A 20,695-nucleotide genomic window follows, 5' to 3' on the forward strand; every position below is an offset into this window, starting at 1 on the left:
ACACGTCATTTTCGCCACTTCCCGAATTTATTATGCCGGATAATAAAGCGCGCGTTTTAAGTAGGCCTTGAAAAGCATTCGGTTGTTTATTGATCGCGGATTGACGGGTCGTGGAAAATTGGTGATCGGTGGCGTGACGGTGCATTTATTTTAAAAATGTGCTAGAAGGCTGCGGAACGTGGTGTAAATTAATTGGGGCGGTTCGAGGAATTCGCAGATTTACATATTTTTCACGACCGCTTTGGGGCGAATCGGCGATTTCAAAAGCAAAAGCATCCTTAATCGAAGTTTTCAAATTTTGAGTCGGAGTTGCTTTAAACAAAAAAAAATTGGTCTAAAGAGTTTAGACAGTACTTCCCTCGCTGTCGGAAACTTGACGACTGCATGCCTATTGTGTTTTTTTCTCATTACATTTTTGTAGTGGGAATTTAAAAAAAATTGCGATGACGTCATGAACATTTTTGCAAGGACACGTATATCAGTTGGGATAGATGTAGTGTAATACTAAGAATAAAATTATTGTATTCCCAAATTTTCGGGAAAATGAATTGGGTCGTTTTGAATATTGATTTTTTATAATCAATAAAATAACGAAACAATTTACTCACGTATACGGCAACTGAAAATCGTTTATGTATAAACATTCTTAATTTAAGATGACAAGCGTAACAGCATACGTGCATGAGAGTCAAACAAAGAAACTGTAAACAAAACGACCATCGGTTTTATTGCTTCGACTTCCGCTTATTATATAAAACATTGGGTTTTATTTTAATTCTTGACGGTGAAATTCACAATTGGTTGATTATAAACATGTCTATTTCACATTCGCGGAACCAAGTGAACGAATAAAACAAATGCAGGTCTGTAATGTTAAAGTCGATGTAAATAAGCGTGCTACCCTTATGTTTCAACCGAGTTTTTCCTTTAACAAATTTTGTGTCTACCAAATTGGGTTGGTTGGGGTGTAATACTAATAATAAGTGTTGCCTTTAATTTAATCAATAAAATAAATTGACTTCATTAATTTTTTTGAACCACCTCTTAAGAAAATCTAAAAAATATGAATGGAATGATAAATCACAAGTACAAACTCATCATATTTTTTGCATTTTAGATAGGATTTATTCAGCAAAATTTAAGGGTGACGTCATCAATTTTTTTAGGAGGGATGAACAAATACATTTTGAACAAAAGTTTACCATGCTTATAATAACTTTAAAATATTCCCAAGATTTCAAAGCATTCGGTTTTGTAATTCCTGATTAAATCGATAAAATAAATTCACGCCTTCATTAATTTTTTTGAGTCACCCTGCATATGCAAATCCAAAAATATGAATGGAATGATAAATCACAAGTACAGACTCATCATATTTTGTACATTTTAGATACGATTTATTCGGCAAACTTTTGAGCTGACGTCATCAGTTTTTTGTAGAAGATAACCGAATATATTTTGACTAAAAATTTATTGTGCTCTTTATAACCTTAAAACATCTGCAAGATTTCAAAGCATTCGGTTTTGTAGTTCCTGATTAAATCAATAAAATAAATTTACGCATTCATTAATTTTTTTGAGTCACCCTGTATATGCAAATCGAAAAAATTTGAATGGAATGATAAATCACAAGAAGAGACTCACCATATTTTGTACATTTTAGATAGGATTTATTCAGCAAAATTTTGTGGTGACGTCATAAATTTTTTAGGGGGGACGACCAAATACGTTTTGATCAAAAATTTACCATGCTTATGATAATTTTAAAATATCTTCAAGATTTCGAAGCATTCGGTTTTGTAGTTCCTGAGTAAATCAGTAAAATAAATTTACGCTTTCATTTATTTTCTTGAATCACCCTGTATATGCAAATCCAAAAAATATGAATGGAGTGATAGATCACAAGTACAGACTGATCATATTTTGTACATTTTAGATATGATTTATTCGGCAAATTTTCGAGCTGACGTCATCAAGTTTTTGGAGGGGATAAGCAAATATATTTTGACTAAACATTTATTATGCTCTTTATAACCTTAAAACATCTGCAAGATGTCAGAGCATTCCTTTTTGTAGTTCCTGATTAAATCAATAAAATATATTTACGCATTCATTAATTTTTTTGAGTCACTCTGTATATGCAAATCCAAAAAATATGAATGGAGTGATAAATGACAAGTACAGACTCATCATATTTTGTACATTTTAGATATGATTTATTCGGCAAACTTTCGAGCTGACGTCATCAAGTTTTTGGAGGGGATAAGCAAATATATTTTGACTAAACATTTATTATGCTCTTTATGACCTTAAAACATCTGCAAGATTTCAGAGCATTCGGTTTTGTAGTTCCTGATTAAATCAATAAAATATATTTACGCATTCATTAATTTTTTTTGAGTTACCCTGTATATGCAAATCCAAAAAATATGAATGGAGTGATAAATTACAAGTACAGACTCATCATATTTTTACAGTTTGGATAGGATTTATTCGGCAAACTTTCGAGCTGACGTCATCAATTTTTTGGAGGGGATAAGCAAATATATTTTGACTAAACATTTATTATGCTCTTTATAACCTTAAAACATCTGCAAGATTTCAAAGCATTCGGTTTTGTAGTTTCTGAGTAAATCAGTAAAATAAATTTACGCATTCATTAATTTTTTTGAGTCACCCTGTATATGCAAATCCAAAAAATATGAATGGAGTGATAGATCACAAGTACAGACTCATCATATTTTGTACATTTTAGATATGATTTATTCCACAAACTTTTGAGCTGACGTCATCAAGTTTTTGGAGGGGATAAGTAAATATTTTTTGACTAAAGATTTATGATGCTCTTTATAGCCTTAAAACATCTGCAACATTTCAAAGCATTCTGGTTAGCAGATTAAAAATTAAATTTCAAAATATTGTTTTATAATTTTGATTTTTTTTCAAAAAATCTGGACGTTTCGGGTGAAAAGTCGATACAGAGTTGTAAACTACATGTGTAGGACTATGTTATTTTATACAATTGAAAACCCATTTACTATGTACAATTTTGAAGTGACGTCATCGCATTAGTGGTGGGGATGATTAGACAAATTTTGGTTAGCGTTTTACCATCTACATGATATTCTTAATATAAGTACAAAATTTCACAACAATCGGTTGAGTACTTTCGGAGATTATCTGTCTAATAGAAATCCGGGACGGCAGACGGACAGACGGACGGAAATGGGAGACCTATTTCTTCGTCTTCTAGGGGTCATGAAAGATCGAGAAAACGTAAAAGCAGAGAGTCGGCGAGTCGTAAAAGAACGAAAAACTTTTGACGTTTGGATGATACAAAGGCAGAAGTAGAAGAATGCGTTTCTGATGTTAAAGTGGGCGACAGAATGGGGAAAGAGATGTTTAAAGTTGATCAAATATAGCCCGGGTAACTAAATTTTTTCGCGGAGCAGCGAAAACAACAAATGGAACATACCTCTTTGCTTACAACTTCTGTCAAATAAATTCGTCTCGATTGACGCTAACTTAATAAACATCAAACTCCAGCTTCTATTTCTATCCGTCATGCAGAAAATCGCGTTTTAAACAGAAATTGATTAAATTTTTTAACGCCGATCGATACTCCTTGTTTCCAATTCCAAATGTAGGATTTTTTTTTAAGTAGGTGGAGTAGAAACACCCTCGAGCGACACAAACCGAATCGATACGGCCATTAATTTATAAAATGCAGTACAAAGTAGTCGCTATTAATTCTTTTTGTACAATTTTTTGTGGTTTTGTTGTAATCGAAGTTCGAATGAACACGATGACACTTCGGGAGTGCGCCCGGGTCGCACCGAGCCCTGCATTATTCCGAAAGTTGCGAAGTGACGTTTAATTAATAATTGTAGCGAAAAGGGTCCACGGATGATGAAAGAGTAATTGGAACCGGATGGAGATAATTGTATGGACATTTGAGCGCTGTAAATCGATATGTAAAAGAGCTTTTAAGTTGATGAAGCCGGCTATCAGTGTTTTAGTTTTTGCACAATTCGAATTATCCATTTACAAAATTGTTTCAATTATTTCAATATCCGCTTGTGACGTCCAGTCCGTCGTCGGGCTAAACTGTTCGTCTATATCGTTGTTTGTATTTTGAAAGGTCGCTATGACGACCCGTCAACAATCAATTGTGGCCACGTACGTCGTACCCCTGCCGTTAGGCCAATGGGTTTTGTCCTGGGGGAGATTTCTGACTGATAAGTTGATAGTCTAGTGACCGCTGGTCAGTTCTTAGGTGGTCGTTGAGTCGTGAAGTTGTCTAGCTAATCGGGCCCTCCGAGATAAAAAGGTAGGAAGCATTGTGCTGTTTCCTGTTGCTGCACGTTCCTTAGATTCTAGTTAGGATAACGCGATTTAACACCAATCTAATTTTAAGACCGTGTATATATAGAACTTCATGATTATTCATTGAACTATTTTCGACGCACATAACAGCCGATGTATGCACTCGAGGGGGAAAATTGACTCGGACCATAAATGTCGCCTGCTCTTAATTCACCGAAGCCTTTGTCATTTTTTGATCTAACGCCAATCGCAAGCATAAGTAGATTTTGTTCTTGATTTGATCACTTGTTTAGACCCGACGCTTTTAGACGACTAGATTGCGACGATATAGCTTTGGCCCTGTATTATCTCGCCGAATAAGCGAAAGTTTCAAGAAAAGTGTTGTTTCAGATCTGCGGATCCAAGGGTACGAGGACTTGGCGATAACCGCTGATCTAATCTAGGGTAAGTTTTCCATGCCTATTCTACACATGTCGATTTTACGCCCCGACACAGAATTTGTTTCGCCACTATTAACGACCCTACGAAGTATAACTGAATTTTAAATAGTTTCGTGCTGTTTGCTCTCACTTGGTGCCGTGACCAGGATGCGATTTTCAAAAAGTTTCCACACGCGTATTTTATGTAAAAAGAATAATCGATGATTCGCTTTCAGCACCCCTGAATATTTAATAAATAATTAGTTTTTATAACTCGCCATTAAAAACGAAAACTCTTTTATTACCACTTCTGCACTCGTCTCAAATTCCTTGCGGCATCGAAGTGCCGCTGAGGGCGCTTTCAATTCTGTTTATGCCCCCCTGGGGTGGGTTCGATCGCGCTAAACTATTTATTGCTTGTTTAATTTTTACTTTTCCAACTAAACCCCCCAGTCAGAGTCCTTCGCCCCCTCACGTGGGCGCAAAATTGATGTCCCTTTTTCCTCCCGAACGAAAACAAATCAATTTATTTTATTTATGCGGTGGTTTGTCAATTTTTACGACGAATCCGCGATAACCTCACCCCACCGCCGAATTGAATTTTGATAATTTTTTTCTCCTTTGCGCAAATAAAGCGGGGAGTGTTTGAAACCTTTTAAGCTTGTTTTCCCGGTCGTAAACGTGAAACGTCCTCTTTTCCTGTAATTCATTTTAAGGGCGTATTTGCGTGACTGAAAAATAGGGTCGCTCCCTGCAAAACAAATGTGAAACCGAAAACACTATAAATCAGATTTTTTTTTCGCCGCCGCGCTCGTCGAACGCTAGTTTCAAGAAGGTAATTGTTTAAAGTCGACACTTTGCGGGGAGTTTGTGACTAAGAGCGCAAAGTTGCTGCTCAACTTTCCAGAAAGCGAGAACTCGAGTCCTCGTGCATCGATTCGTTCGTAATCTATTGCCTCGCATCAATTAAAATTTTGCCTTTTTTAATCGGAATTAATGGATTGCTGCGATTGTCGTCGTAAAAGCACCGGCTTTGTAAATCCGGAAGACGCCGGAGACCAGTTGCGAAATTCATTAATTTATTTTACGAGGAAAGTTCCTAATGGCGAGGGGTCGCTCAAAGAAAAGACGCGCTATCTTTCGTTCTGGGGCGCAGAAAATACGGATTTCGATTCGGGTTACGCTGACTCAGCATCTCGGGCTATTAGTGTGTCTACTCCTATTCACGGGAGTGAAACAGATAATGTAGTACCTAATATCGTTACACACTTTTCTCAGAGGTGGCGCCAGCGTCTGCACCCTCCGAGTGCCGCATTCCTTCAATATGTACTTACTGATGTTCATAAATCGGTTTGATCTTTACTTTTTCGTTGTTTCCCTTATTGGGTTTGCTCGCAAAGCCCTAAAACGCGGATCCACGTGCCGTTTTAATTCCCTTTCAATGAAACGGGCGCTCGATCCAAGGTGCAACATCCCCTCAAAGGGATTTGTTTGATTTTATCATTCTGGACGTTCTTTTTCCTCGGAATTTTTAATTTTCCCGAAACAGACGCAATTATCGACACACAAATCCGGGAAAATTCCATCTCAAAGGATCGGCGCGGAGCAGCAAAGGCAATTGGGATTCGCGTGCTGCTCCAATTGCCATTTCGTTGCTTTCTTAGCTTTTACGTCGTTCCTAATCACTGTATTTTTCGTTAAGGGTTGGGTTAATTTGCAATTTCCATTAGCGATGGTGTGTAAAAACCGTGATTCATGTTCGGCGATAATTCGTGTGTTTAGGAGCATTGTGATGTTTCTAAATTTTGAACAAGATGATGTAATGAGAACCGCTTGAATAATTCATCGCTGTTTTAAGAGAGTGTCTTTTGTTGAATTTGCGTTTCTGTGTGCGTGAATAAAGGATTAGAGTTTATGGAAGGTATATTAGCGACCCTAGGTGTTGTAAGTTTGTTTTTAATATCAGAACATCCCTGAATTATTCGCCTCAACTACCTGCGGTCGCTAATCCGACCCTTAAGCTCTTGCACATCAAGAATTTATGTGCGATGCGGGCTAATGAATTAAGTGGCCATAGCAAATAATAACGAATGAAAATTTAAACGGAATTCGGGATGAGGGTGGAAAAATGATTACTCGTTGCGGTTCATATAACACGGTATTATATGATATTGTTTTCAACCTGGAAATCAAGAGTGACCGCCGAGTGTAGAATTCGGATTCGCGTTTTTCGCATGACGGGGGATGAAAACGACCAAATCGTGGATTGCGAGAATAATTTAACCGAGTGTAACGAAATCTGACCGCTGATATAAATAAAGGCCACTCGAGTTGGTGCCGTGACCAGGATTCAAAGGTAAAGTTGCGCCTTTGAACTTAATTATTTGGGATTTTACAAAAGGCGGTGATAAAAATTAGCCCCGAGTCAACCACGAGTAATAGGAGAAGCTCCCTTTGCACTTCCATTGCAGTTGGTGCCGTGACCACTATGCAAAAGTCAAAATTCGTGGGTTGGCGTCTTAATTTTGCTCGGAGTTTCGGTGATGCACTGCATGAGGTTGGAGAGGTGCCAAACTATTTGCAAACAATTGAGACGTTTTTGGAATCACTGACGAACACTCACAGGTCCCGGCCGAAAATGGCCACTGTGTCCAAATCCCACGTAGTACAAAGCATCCCATTCAGGTTATGATTATTTGCTTTTCTAAGAATGTAGCTAATTGTTTCAACAATGAAGTCATTGCTCTTGTACTAAATGGAGTGTGAAAACTACAAGATGAAAAGATGGTGGTTTTTCCATGTTGTTGCCTTGCAAAAATCGCGCCACAAGTGGATCGTTAAACGATTCCGCGTTTAGGCGCGTTACATCAGCATGTGGAGGTTTCTGGTTGATAAAGTTGGCCGGCGTGCGTTAAACGCACATGTTTTAGTTTCATTTGCGTTGCTCCTGCGAGCTCGGGCGTATCTTCTGCTCAAGTGAATCCACTTTCCTGCAACCATTCGCCTTGTGGTCTGTGTAGTCTCAAGTCCACATAAACGCGTGGTTATCCGAGTACATTGCCACCACCACACAACTCGGAACGGTTGATTGAACGAGTGGGTTTTGTTTTGTTTGAGTGCTTGGTCGTGCGGTAGCACGCAGTCTGCGTTTCAGTTTCAAGCCCAAAACCGCAAGTGTTAGTGTCTTCGTTTCCTCCCGGATCGTCACGAGAGTTCGGATTTCTTTTCCAAAAATAACACTTAATCGGAACTGCGCATCAAGTAAGTAATTCGTGCTGTTATCTTATCAGCGGAATGCCATGACGGTTGTCGTTCGTGACCCAGACGCGGTCACACCTTCGAGCCAACGCTTGTCCTTCGGGAGGATTAATTGCAGTGCATCGTCGTGAATAATGTGCGTCTTCGCCTCTATGAATTCGTAAAGGAAGGGTTGAATGTGGAGTAATGAGGGTGCGAATGCTAGTGAAATATGGCCAGAGGCAAGGCGATTCGAGCGTCTTACATAATCGCAATTCCATTTTTTCTTAATTATTGTAATCGTAGCGAGTAAACAGGTGAATAATTCATGTGCGTTTTTTGCGAAATCGTGCGTGCCTTACCTACTTTCCAAGGTGCTAATGTAGTAATGTTGATTTCGAATCGACGCCAACTCTTCGACGGAAAAGTGTCCCCTGAAAACTCTCGTTCCACGCTAGGTTGAAACTTCGTTCCGTGATTTCCTGTTTCTGGGTTCGATGTTCGCCTCAGGTAACGAAATACGGAGATAATGAGAGCGACATGTAAACAAGAAGATACATCGTGTCTTCCGTCCGCTCAATTAGCCATCGACGGTGTCTGAAATCTCGGATTTTCTCCCAATTTCCACGGTACACCTGTCCAACCCCACTCACGGGGCCGTATTTATAAGAATGAATAAATAATCGGACGGATTCGGGACTTGTCGACCCTCGTAAACGCAGGGGCGGAGTGGACGTCGAAGACACACACGTGCACCCGCAAAGCGCTCCTAATCCCACCCTGCTTACCGCCCCGGGTGACACGAACAAGTTATTCTAACGTACGATCAGAAACAGAAATTAAATTAAACCTATTCAAAAGCGTATAATAATTAAAGAGAGTCGAAAGCGCTGGGGGTCGAAAAAATAAAGTGAAATGACAAAGCCGTGGACGCGCCAACGAATTCCTACCTTAATTAAATCCAGACGAACAATAAACATCAACTGTGTGTGCTCGGGAAGGCCGGGATCGCGTAATGCAGGTATGGACTAAATGGACGTAAAAAAGGGCTTTGTAGGGGCTGCGGGAACTATCCGAGTCATTTCCGGACACTTGTAGCTGCAACCAGATCGGGTGGCACGAGAAAATCGCAGCTTTTGCACTCTATTAAAATCTGTTCGGGATTAGATTACGATCGATTTATGCTAAGTAGCTGCTAGTATTGAATCATCGTGTTGCTGTCGGATTTGGAACGAAATCTTGATGACTGGAGCGAAATTTGATTTTTGCACATGGGGGACGGTTGTGAGTCACCGCGAGTTGGTGAGGTTTGACTACAAGATGTGGTTTGCATAACGGTGGGGTCCCCGGTTGTGGCTGTATCCTGGTCGCGGCACCAACTTGTGGCACTGGCGCTTTTCCGAGATTATAGATCTTCTCAGAGTATTACAGATGCATGGCCGTGATAAGATTCACAATGCAAACATTGTGTATTCTGACGACCTCTCTGGTGCATCCTGGTCACGTCACCAAATTGCAATTTTTTGTCGTCTTGCACTCCAATACCGCGATTCTTAGCAACCAACCGCACACGAGCGCAGTTTCCTCTTGCGGAAAGACCGTAATTTATGAATGCGAAAAAGAGAAAATCGATCGGTGAAATTCTCTCATGGTTCTTGCATGAATTCGAAGGGGACAGAGGGAAATTAATTAGTGTTTATTGCCTCGCCTCCCGGCTAACACAAATTAATGTCTAAAAGTCTACCCCCAAAACGTAATCAAAACTAAATCGACGCACCCGTTTTTGCGGCTCGCACAAAACCACGAAATATTCACCGGATTTCACCATGGAAACCTCGGAACATCCGCTTGGAAAAAGACAATCGACAATACGTGTATCATTGTTCGAACACGTCGAAAGGAAAGTGTAATTTCCCTGTCTTCATTACGTAGTAAATCCACGGAATGTAAGGCATCCGCAATAAAGGGCAATTTAGTGCGAGGAAAATCGTGGGACTGGGAGAAGTTGCTTTTTGGGAGTACAAGGGGCCGGATTTTTGACTTGGTGCGTGTTTTTGTTGCGAAGGGACGGCTGCCAAAGTTCTACCCTGTCCGAGCCAATTGTGATGAGTCAAGGGAAAAATTGGATTTGGGTGAAATCATTTCTAAATTCTTGCGCAGTTGTACTCGTTTTTCTCGTTTGGGCAACACTTTGTACACGCACGGTCACGTTCGATACGCGTGAGGTCAAGCCGTGGGTAATTTCGACCTCTCGTCTAACAATCAGATAATCCAGTTACGAACATATCGGAATGTAGAATTACGTCTTTTATTTCAAGCGTTCCTCAAAATAATGTAGCGAGCTCTTTATTCCCTTCTTTCGCTTCTAATTTCGTAATGGAGCTTTGATTTCACGTGTCGCTGATTATATTTAACCTCTGTATATTTAGAAGTGATTTCATTACCCCCATTAGGAAATATTTTGACCTTTTTCGACTTTTACTTGCGCGTCGTCGACAATGAAGACGTTTTTTAATTAGCATTTTTCGGTGAAGCCGCTACCCATGATGTAAGCCAGGAAATATGTCGATAAATTCGACAACAGGTTGGTCATTGTGCTTAATGAACCATCGGACGTGTTATTACTCGATGGGTCGATTGATGGTTGTTGCTTTACTAATTGTGAAATTCAGTTTTTGGTTTCGCCAATTATTGGATCGATCAGGAGCGACGCCGTACGGGCTAGCCTTAATTTGATATGGCGTTGTGGTTACGTGATGCTTTATCACAAAGCGGAGATCAAAGCAACTATTCCACCTAATTGAATTCATAACTCGGTTTTCTTAATGGGGCTTCCAGAAAGCCAAAACGGAACTGCCGTTTTTAGACGGTGGGTGTAGGTGTGTTTGTGGCGCGTCTACCTTTTTCTGGGTGGTTGTTGACCATCGCCCGATTGAGTTTTCGACGTGTATCCATTTTCATTATTCCGCGTTGTTGGAGCTACTTCGCTCCTTTAATTTCATTATGACGTTATGAATATTAATAGTACGTCAAACCCGTCCGGGTTTCCCTCATAAGCTGTCGGAGATGCTCCCGAAAAAAAATAATCGAATCGGTAGGAGAAAGATTTTTAATTTTCCGGCGTTCCAAGAAAACGCGAGTCCTTATTCCCTTGTTAATATGTTGCGAAGCGAAGTTAATTAATTGCGAACTCTTCCGGGAGAAGACAAAGCCGAAGAAGTTGTTCAGTGCTAGTCGGTGTCAGGTGTGGGAATATCGAGTTTTTAAAGCGGCCGTTAAAGTTCATCCGACTTTTTCCCGTCTAGAGACAAAGTTCAAAGGGCAGAAGCGTCCCGCTTAATTCTGGCAAAGTGTGTTGCGGAGTTTATGGAAATTTAATCAAAACTCCGAAAAAAAAAAAAGTCTCGGATAAATCCGTATGTTGACCCGGGAGCGGCGAATCCTGGTCACGGCACCACTGCGCCGGAATTTCATTTTGCGGGAATATCGTCGATCGTCTCGAGTTTCAAATGGCCGCCGATTACATCTTTAATTAGTTAATAGTGAGCGGTTGGGTCATTCGACCTTTAATTATCAACCCGTTGGACCCGGAACATCAAAGGTGGGGCCGAATGTATTAATAATTGTGTCTGCGGCCGAGGATCAGGGTGACTCAGATGCTATCGAACTTGTAGCGACTGTCAAATGTTCGCGCATCAGTTAACACCAACTAGTCAAATCTGGTTCCCTTATGTTGGAATAGATCCCAACTTAATTCGCGATTGTTTGGAAGTTCACGGAGCGTTAATTAACGTGTTTTCGAGGTTTCGAATTACACGAGAAGCTGCGTCTCCACGGATGATGATAACAACACGAGTTAGACGACGCGTCGGCGGATCCTTTTTTCCCTCGAAGGAATTTTCCAATAAATCCTTGTTGCAAATCCGGAACGCGAAGATGTTTGAATAAAGCGGCGACGTTCGGTTGATTCTCGGGATGTAACACATCCTCCCCCGGACCTCGATCGTTTTTTAAATTTGTCTCTTCGATTCGCATTATCAAATTTTCGTCTCTTCAAACAATGCCACTTTTCCGAGAAAGTGGTAAATCTGCAGAGCACACATCCTCGATTGTTCTTTCTTTGTACCGGTCTATGAAGTTATGTAAACTCGTTTTAATGGCGCATTCGGGAAACTCCATTCCGGAAGATTCCAAATCGGAAAAAAGTAAACCTTATATCAATTATAGTTGTGTTTGTTCAACTCGTTCGCGTTGTTTGCACAACGGCTGTCAGTCTCGATGTTCACTATGTTATCTCGTGTTTATTCAAGAAATTGAAAGGTAAATTTTAAGGTGCATCTCCGAGACGTATCCACCTTCCCTTGTTATTCCAATCAGAACGACCGACGAAATCGACGTCGAAATTAAAATTTCAAATCGTCCGGAAATACGGCGCGGCTCTAATCCTCCGGGCTCATGCTCCAAATTAAAAATCTTATAAATTGAAATATAAAGTCCCTTAATTTAAATTTCATTGAAATAATTATTTGAGACTGAATTATTCAACAGGTTTTCTTAAACGAGATTATGATGCCGCAATTTCGTACCGTTTATCGCAACCCCGGAGATTCTGTTCTACACACAAGATGAACACCGACTTTGTGTTCAATGCAATTTTCACTCGAAGAAGCGAGAAATCGCTAATGCGAAACGATACGACACTAGTGGCAGCTTTATCATATTGGGGACGCGATTATGGCAGTTCGGGCTGTTACCGAAGCTGACGTGACGGATTGGAGTCGCGTAACTCGCGCGATAAATTTCCTAAAGGTGTATTCGGCCCTAAAATAAAAGAAAAGTGGCACGGTTCCATTTGCGCTACAACGGCTAATGCGACAATACTGGTCGCGGCACCAACCAATGACCCATTTACACTTGACGTTGTTATAACAGGAGTTCAATCAATCCAGATTGTTCTTTGAAATTTGGACTGCGTGTTATTCCTGGTCACGGCACCAAATGATATCCCAAATTGCGGCTCGCTTCGCTCGCCGGCGGTGTTGTCGTGAATTACCGCCGCTAACTCGTAAACTCTGATGCAATGTTTGTCAAATTGTGATGCGATTTTATCCGACTTTCCAAACAGAATTGACGTAACGGAATTAAAAAGTATAGGATGTCGCTAATAACTCAGCGATTCGATATTGCGGAAATTGTCTGGCTCGTCTCGTGGAAATTTCATTTCGCAAGTCCACCCCTCTCCATAATAGACTTCACCTAGATTCTGGTTTCCATGACTTTGTTCGGCTTGCAATAAACAAATCGTAAGCGGCAACAAGTGAACGTCTCGGATGGTCAAATTCCAGCGAGGATTTTTTCGTTATGTAACGACGTGGAAATTGATTGTCGATTTGTAAGCTGAGTGCAATTTTGTGATTATTTCGAGAGCCAAGGATTTCGCAATTTCTATGTTTGTTAGATCAAGTGTCGGAATGTTCGAACAGTCACGTGAAAATTTGAATTGCAAATCGTTAGTTCTTTAACAAAACACATTAAAATTTCGCCGAGACTATAAAAATGTCGGCGGTAACACGGCTCAGGTTGGATACTGTTAGTGCCGAAAATAAACGACATTAGTATAATCATAATTCGGGTAATTTTATCAACATTATACATCGGAATAACGCGAAAGGAGCCGTTTTTGCAGATTTATGCTTTTATTATACCTACAGTCGTACGCGTAGGTAGCTTATGGTAGATAGTTACGTTTTACACTTCATTATGTCTGTAGTGGTGAATGCTAGACTTGGTTTTTGGAATATGTTGTGGTGTTTATGACTCCTAGTTTAGCATTAAGGTTACTGCTTCGCAGTATGCTGTGTTCCAGTATGAGTAATACAAGAATTTGTGGGCGGCAGTTCCAGCGAACAATAATTTCCTTCGTAGTAAACGTAAAGCTCGTGACAATTAATTAACTTCACTACAGTTAAAAAATCAAACCCATAAATCATATGCCGAGGTTTTCCGGATTGGCAGTCATGCAGTGCTATCTTTACAAAGGGAATCGCAAGCGTCCGACTTTCTTCTTCGTCATCAATTAGGAATCCTCTTTCTTCTGCAATTAAAGAATCCTCTTCCTACGACGATTAGAGATCCTCTTCCGCAACGCCCGGTTGCTTTCTTGTATTTTTCACGCACTGCGACACATAATTGGCTCGACGTTGTTTCTAAAAGGAAAAAGATCAGGTGCAGACACACCCATGGAAAACCAGCACGTGGATGATTCGTCTTATCAGCTGAAGGCTAATTATGTCATGAGCGATGAAACATTCGAATGTAACGTGACCTTCCCCGATCTTTTGCATATCCAGTAGCTCGTCGATTGTTGTTCCGAAGCCAAGTTCTTTGTTTAAGTCATTATCATCCTTCGGTATTAGCAGGAATTCGACATTGACGCGCGACCTTGGCTTGTTTGCTTTTCTTCAAATCGAAGCCTACAGATTTACAATTATTTGATAATCGCGCTTTTGTAATTCGGCATTGTTGTCTCGAAGGTGTGGATAATTAAAATTCGCATTGTTCTCGTCGGTGAGAGGCTAAGAAATCTCGTGCGTGATGTGTTTGCCAATATCTCGCGATGTTCCACTTTTATCGAATTTCCGAAATGTATTCAATCCATCATTCAATCAGCTAAACCATCCTTTAGAAATTGCGCGGCCTTTTCAGCTTCCCGCAAAAAGTTAAGTTCGGATGCTTTCCCCGGTAGCGTCGTTCTTTAGTTATTCTATTTTTGACAGTTTTTCTCGACGTTCTGTTTCAATTTTGCGCGTCTACCCCACTTTGAACTCGCCATTCTTTGATCTGTTTTGTTTGTTGTTTACTTTTGTTCTCCGTACCGGAAAATTACTCGTTAAAAGTGTGCCTTTTAACACACCTTCGGACAGGTTCAATATTTGTCAGGAAGTTTCGCGTTCGTTACATAATCGTTTTGAAAAATGTGTTACACATTTCAGAGTGTGGGTTTTCGTGACCGTTTGCGGAGAGGATCCTTAAGTCCTTCTCGTTTTCACTTGTTGGTGTTACTTATTCATGGTCTTTATCTCACACGCGAGTACCTGGGGCTATTCCATTTTCGTACGGAGTTTCATAAATATTAATGAAACACGTAGGTTCATGCGATTTTGTCGTACGAAGACCTTGTCCTTGTGCTCCACATTCACGCCTCCAGGATCCGATCCATCGCGAATTTGTTGTTTTGTCGAGTCGTCACCGAACGGGAGGTTCGCCTTGAGCCGACGACTGCTTTGTTGGTTTTGATCCAGAGGAGCAATTTACTTGTTTCCTGAAAAAACAACCACCCAGGTCGAATACTGGTCACGGCACCAACTGCTTTCGCGTTTGACACCTAAATGTAACGACGCTCCTTTTGTTCCAGGCCGAGGTAGCCATGAAGCGGGAAGCTGACGGAGAGATGGGATCCCCGCAAAAACGTTCACGGCGAGGTGACGAGGAAGTTCGCTTACTTATCCCAAGCAAGGTAAGTGACGCATTAATTAATTTACGGCTAATATTTGCTTCTTAACTCCGACAGCGTCGTAATAAAGTTAAACTTAGGACTTTAGTCAAACTTCTTTAATCCGGCGGCTCGGCTTTCTTTTGAAGCTGTTGACCCAGAAGGAGGCACCGAACTCGATACGCACGCTAAAGCGAAAGATGGCACAGCGCGTGTCTTTGATGGAAGGGCACGTAGGTGGCGATAATGGGGATTTCGGGCGGCGTACACAGATTTGACTAAATAAACATGGCCCCGGGACGTAATCGACCAAAGTGGGTTTTGCGTAAGACGGAGTAAAAGTCTCGGAGAGGGTTTATCTTAAATCCACAAATAGCAGTAACCGGAGAGGTTGTGCGATACCATCACGAGAACGGACAGAACAAAGACCTGCCTTCTCACGGAGCGATTTTTTATCGTGGATGTGCATTGCGATACTCGGTTCCGGCATTTAATTAGGCGAAAACTCAAAATGTGGAAGTCGCGCGATGTTTTTATTTATCCCTGCGAGAGGGGATTTCGACTTAGGACGTTCGCATCCTGGTCACGGCACCAACGACATGACGCGCGCAGAGGGACGAAGTTTAAAATGTGTGGCAGAAATTCGGTAAAAAACAGTACAAAATCGATTGTTGAAGGAAACGTGCATAATTAATTTTGTGTCCTGGTCACGGCACCACCGCACGATTCGACTTTACACAAGTTGTTAAAAACGCTCTCACTATTATAGTTGTGAACATTCTCCGGCTCGGTTCGTCGGCCAGCTTTTGAGCATCATCTAGAGAAATTAATCTGCTGCGATTTCCTCCGGAGCGGCAGATCCGTCGTGGCGTCGTCGGTTAGACATGTTCATTAGTGTTCGCGAAGAAAAATCCCCTTAATTTCCTCCTCCGTGGGAAGCCGACTGCATCAAACAACACTCGAGCGAAACACTAAAATTCATTCCTTGAGCGTTTCTCGTCCGCCTTTGTATGCTCATCGACGCAATTTCCCAACATCGGAAGCAGATCGCGTCAATTTTAAAATCACACCTCGGGTCAACTAACTCCCGTTTCGCGGATTTAATTTTCCGTTTCGCGTAGGTGTATCCAGTTAGTTCCATCCGCAACGCAAACATGAGTTCCTCCGGTACGCACGTTAGATATTCATGAGTAAGAAGAGGTGAACAACCTGAAAAGTCGGTCCAGTTCCAGAGCCATTCATTAACCTTGTCGGTCGCGTGACCCTTCGGAACAGAGGCGGATTAGGCGAAAATTCGATATCTCGAACGAAAATAACGCTCCGGTGACATGCCATGTTGCGTCGGGTCGCGCCGCCGCCGTCGCCGACATCTGTCTCAACGAGGAGTTTTTTCCGGTTTTTGCCTTAGCGGCGTATCGAGTCGATAGTGACGGATGTTTGGATTTAATAAGCTGTATGTTTTTGTAGGTTGCCGGTTCCATTATCGGTAAGGGTGGCCAAAATATTACGAAGTTGAGGAGTCAGGTCAGTATCTGATGGTGCGACGGCATACGATGATGGGCGTTTCTCAAGGAGGGTCTTGAGGAACGGCCGTTTTGATTTTCGATGTAGCGTGTTTGAGCCCGAGGGGTGTCGCAGGCGGTGCACGAGCGACACCCCGCGGGCGACATCATAACATTGACAGCACAGCTAATGCAACGACGAATTCATTTATAATTAAGGTGATTATCTTAACACGAGACGAGACTGGGGTTAATTACATTACGATTTTATTTTTAACAAAGAGCGAGTGACTAATTCAATTAATACAACTTGCCTAATAATATTTCACGAAGGCTTTCTCGGTCTCGGAAGTGTTGTAAATATGTCTAGGCAACGCGCCAACCCCCACCCCTCGCCAATGGTAATGTCTTAACTTATACACACTGACAAAAGGTCAAACTTTCCCCAATTAGTTTAGGGGTAATTACATCTAGCCCTTGATAACATTAACCAAGTTACTGTACTGTTAAATGTTACGTGTTAATTGCATTAATTTTAAGTTCTTAAATTATTCCAGGCCCGCAGAGTTGCCACATGCACCACACCGTCACTCAGTTTTTTTTTTTTTTTTTTCATTGTTGTAAAATAATGGAAACGCGGCAGCTCTGTAATCACTTGTAATTATGTTGATTTGTATTCTAGGAATCAGGTGATTCAAGTGTTTTCTTGATAATAATGATAATAATAATAGTAATAGTTGCGAGCCCGTGCGAGCGTTGATCGCTCGTACCAGTCCATGTCTGTTACTTTTGAGATTGCAGCTCCATATCACTTAGTACCATGTTAACTAATGTCTTCTGTCCCCCGGCTGTGCCACCTGTCCACCTGAACCACCTGCCCGCCAATGCCATTTTGCGTGTTGCCACAACGATCAACCAACAGTACAAAGCCTCGATAACTGTCCCTGATTGCCCGGGCCCTGAACGGTAAAATTATTCAAACTCTATTTAGTTGTGCTCACTCCGGCCCTGGTTGCACTGCATACACACACCACTAAAATAAAGAACAACCCTAACGCATCACATAATATGTTTTTGTTTAATTTTACGAGCATGCGCTACCGCTAACCTCTAACGAGCCAAGCTCAGTACGCACACTTGATTTTGTGTGAGACACTAAAAAGCGTCAATCTAAACCCTTGCAACCCCGTGTATTAACACCTTAACCACAGCTAAATCTTGTTAAATTAATAACGGCGGTGCAACCGGCCGGTTTTGTCCGCTAGGTGGCGTATAAGCAAGGTCCCCCTAACCTAGCGTTCTACACGCTTTGCCTTAGGTTGAGGCCATTAATATGTGTTAATGTAATTTTTTACAGGTCACCTTTTTAAAATACTAAAAACCCTCACCGAAACACACACCACGACAAATCTGACCCCGTGTTTTATTTATTTGACTTACTTTACATAATTAGATTAAATCCTCTCTTCATCCCTCTTCGTACGTTAATTTTTCTTTTCGAACGAGACAGTTCGGTGTTAGCCGACCCCTCGATGCGGGAAACGTCGACCCCGCAAACCTCGCTCTCTTTCTCTCTCTCTCTCTTCCACCAGTTCATATTTTTCCCGCTCTCTGTTAAAATTCTTGTTCGACCCTCAGAGCTCGTGACTGATGGCTCGACTCGTTGAAAGGAGACCTCTTTCGCCCATTTGTTGCCTTTAGCGAAATTGATCGCGGTATCCCCCAACCCCACCCCGACCCCTAATAACCACCGCCGCCGTGGCCGACTCTAACTAAGCTCTGTTTACAGGATGTTGACGCTCTCGTCGGACCTCGACACCATCTGCAACATCGTCCAAGACGTTGTTCCCAACTTGGAAGAGGTGAGTTATGATAGTTCCAGCCGTAATCCTATTTTATAGACAAAGTTTTCTGTTTTTCTTCGTGTATTTTTGTCTTTTGTACGTCGTAAAAGGAGAACTGATGGTGGTTTTTATTGTGGCGCACGTTTTATTAAAAAAGAAGAGCTTACGAGGCCTTAATAATAGAAACACGTCACGAGGGATTCGCCTCACAAATGTCCTAAAATCATAAGCCGGAAAGCTGTAGCTTCGTATTTTACACTTGATGGGTTCGTGGGGCGGGGCGGTTCGGTTTTTCTTAAGCCGGAAGGAGACGTGCCGGGGGCGGATCACGGACGCGAGCGGCCACGGAATCGGAAGGGACAGTTTTCACTGGGTCAATGAGGATGATATCGTATGGCCGCTCGTTTACGTCTGTCCGTCCGTCTGTCTGTCTGTCCGTCTGTCTGCCGTCCCGGATTTTTATTAGACAGAAAATCTCCGAAAGTACTTTGCCGATTTTTGTCAAATTTTGTATTTATGTTATGTATATCATGTAGATGGTAAAACGCTAACCAAAATTTGTCTAATCATCCTCACCACAAATGTGATGACGTCACTCCAAAATTGTACATAGTAATTGGGTTTTCAATTGTATCAAATAACATAGTCTTACACATGTAGTTTTTGACTCCGAATTGAGATTTTACCCGAAACGTCCAGATTTTTTGAAAAAAAAAATCAAAATTAGGAAACATTTTGACATTTAATTTGAAATCTGCAAAACCGAATACCTTGAAATCGTGCAAATGGTTTACAGTTATGATAAGCGTGATAAGTTTGTATGCAAAATATATTTACTTGTCCCCTCCAAAAAGTTGATGACCTCACCTCAAAAGTTTGCCGAATAGATCCTATCTAAAATGTGGAAAATATAATGAGTCTGTACTTGTAATTTATCTTTCCATTCATATTTTTTGGATTTGCATATACAGCGTGACTCCATTTAATCGGAAACTGCAAAACCAAATGCTTGAAATCTTGGAGATGTTTTAAAATTATCATAGCCATGGTAAATTTTTTATCAAAATATATTTGCTCATCTCCCTCTGAAAAATTGATCACGCCAGCCCAAACTTTTTTTGCTTATACGGGGTGTGTGAAAACAATTAATGACTGAGTGCAATCTTGACGTTTTGAAGTTATTGTAAGCATGGTAACTTTTTAATCAAAATGTATCTGTTTATCAACCCCAAAAAATTGATTACGGCATCTCAAAATTTTGCCGAATAAATTCTTTGGTAAATGTGCAAAATATGAACAGAGAAATCGAAAAATTTTATAATTAAGAAATCAAAAAAATTAAAATATCGAAACATTAAAAAATCCTAAAGTTCGAGTGTCGATCAATGGATAAATCGAAAAATCGAAAATTTGAAAAATCTTAGAAAAATTCAATAATCGAAAAACTAAAAGATCACAAAACTGAAACATCAAAAAACTGAAATATGGAAAAATTGGAAAATCGAAATCTCGGAAAACTCGAAAAATCTAAAAACTGAAAAATCAAAAACCTAAAAATCGAAAATTTGAAAAATTGGATTAACAACAATCAACTCAAACATAGAGAAATTGAAATATCAAAACATCGAGAAAGAGACTAAAATCAAAAATTAAATTTGACAAATTGAAAAATTTAAATTAAAAAAAACGAAAAATCGAAAAACTGAAAAATCGAAAAATTTGAAAACCAAAAAACCCAGAAGCGAGACGTCAAAAAATCGAGTAAAGAAACATTTTAAAAAGTGAAAAGTCTAAGATTTAAAAATTCGAAAAATTGAAAAATAGAAAAAACATCGAAAAATCGAGAAATCGAAATAACTAGAAATGAAAAAATCG

The 20,695-nt window shown here is 40.6% G+C and overlaps 1 protein-coding gene across 3 annotated transcripts in view; it reads left to right on the plus strand.

Moving 5' to 3' along the window:
* The window catches only part of Hnrnp-k (Heterogeneous nuclear ribonucleoprotein K), a 113,783-nt gene that overhangs the window by 39,796 nt on the left and 53,292 nt on the right, over positions 1-20,695 (plus strand). Inside the window, exons 2-6 of one of the 3 annotated variants that reach the window (XM_064051926.1) lie at positions 4,717-4,770; positions 15,397-15,498; positions 16,942-16,998; positions 17,899-17,942; positions 18,766-18,838. In XM_064051926.1, coding sequence (XP_063907996.1) covers positions 15,409-15,498; positions 16,942-16,998; positions 17,899-17,942; positions 18,766-18,838 — 264 coding nt within the window. In that variant the 5' untranslated portion in view covers positions 4,717-4,770; positions 15,397-15,408. Of the gene's footprint in view, positions 1-4,716; positions 4,771-7,688; positions 8,007-15,396; positions 15,499-16,941; positions 16,999-17,898; positions 17,943-18,765; positions 18,839-20,695 lie in introns of those variants that run through there. The other 2 variants (XM_064051927.1, XM_064051928.1) reach the window with 2 other exon arrangements.

Source organism: Zophobas morio, unplaced genomic scaffold (assembly GCF_036711695.1).
Source record: "Zophobas morio isolate AGI-343-1 ecotype UQ-CSIRO unplaced genomic scaffold, CSIRO_AGI_Zmor_V1 ptg000010l, whole genome shotgun sequence".
In the NCBI taxonomy this organism is placed as follows: domain Eukaryota; kingdom Metazoa; phylum Arthropoda; class Insecta; order Coleoptera; family Tenebrionidae; genus Zophobas; species Zophobas morio.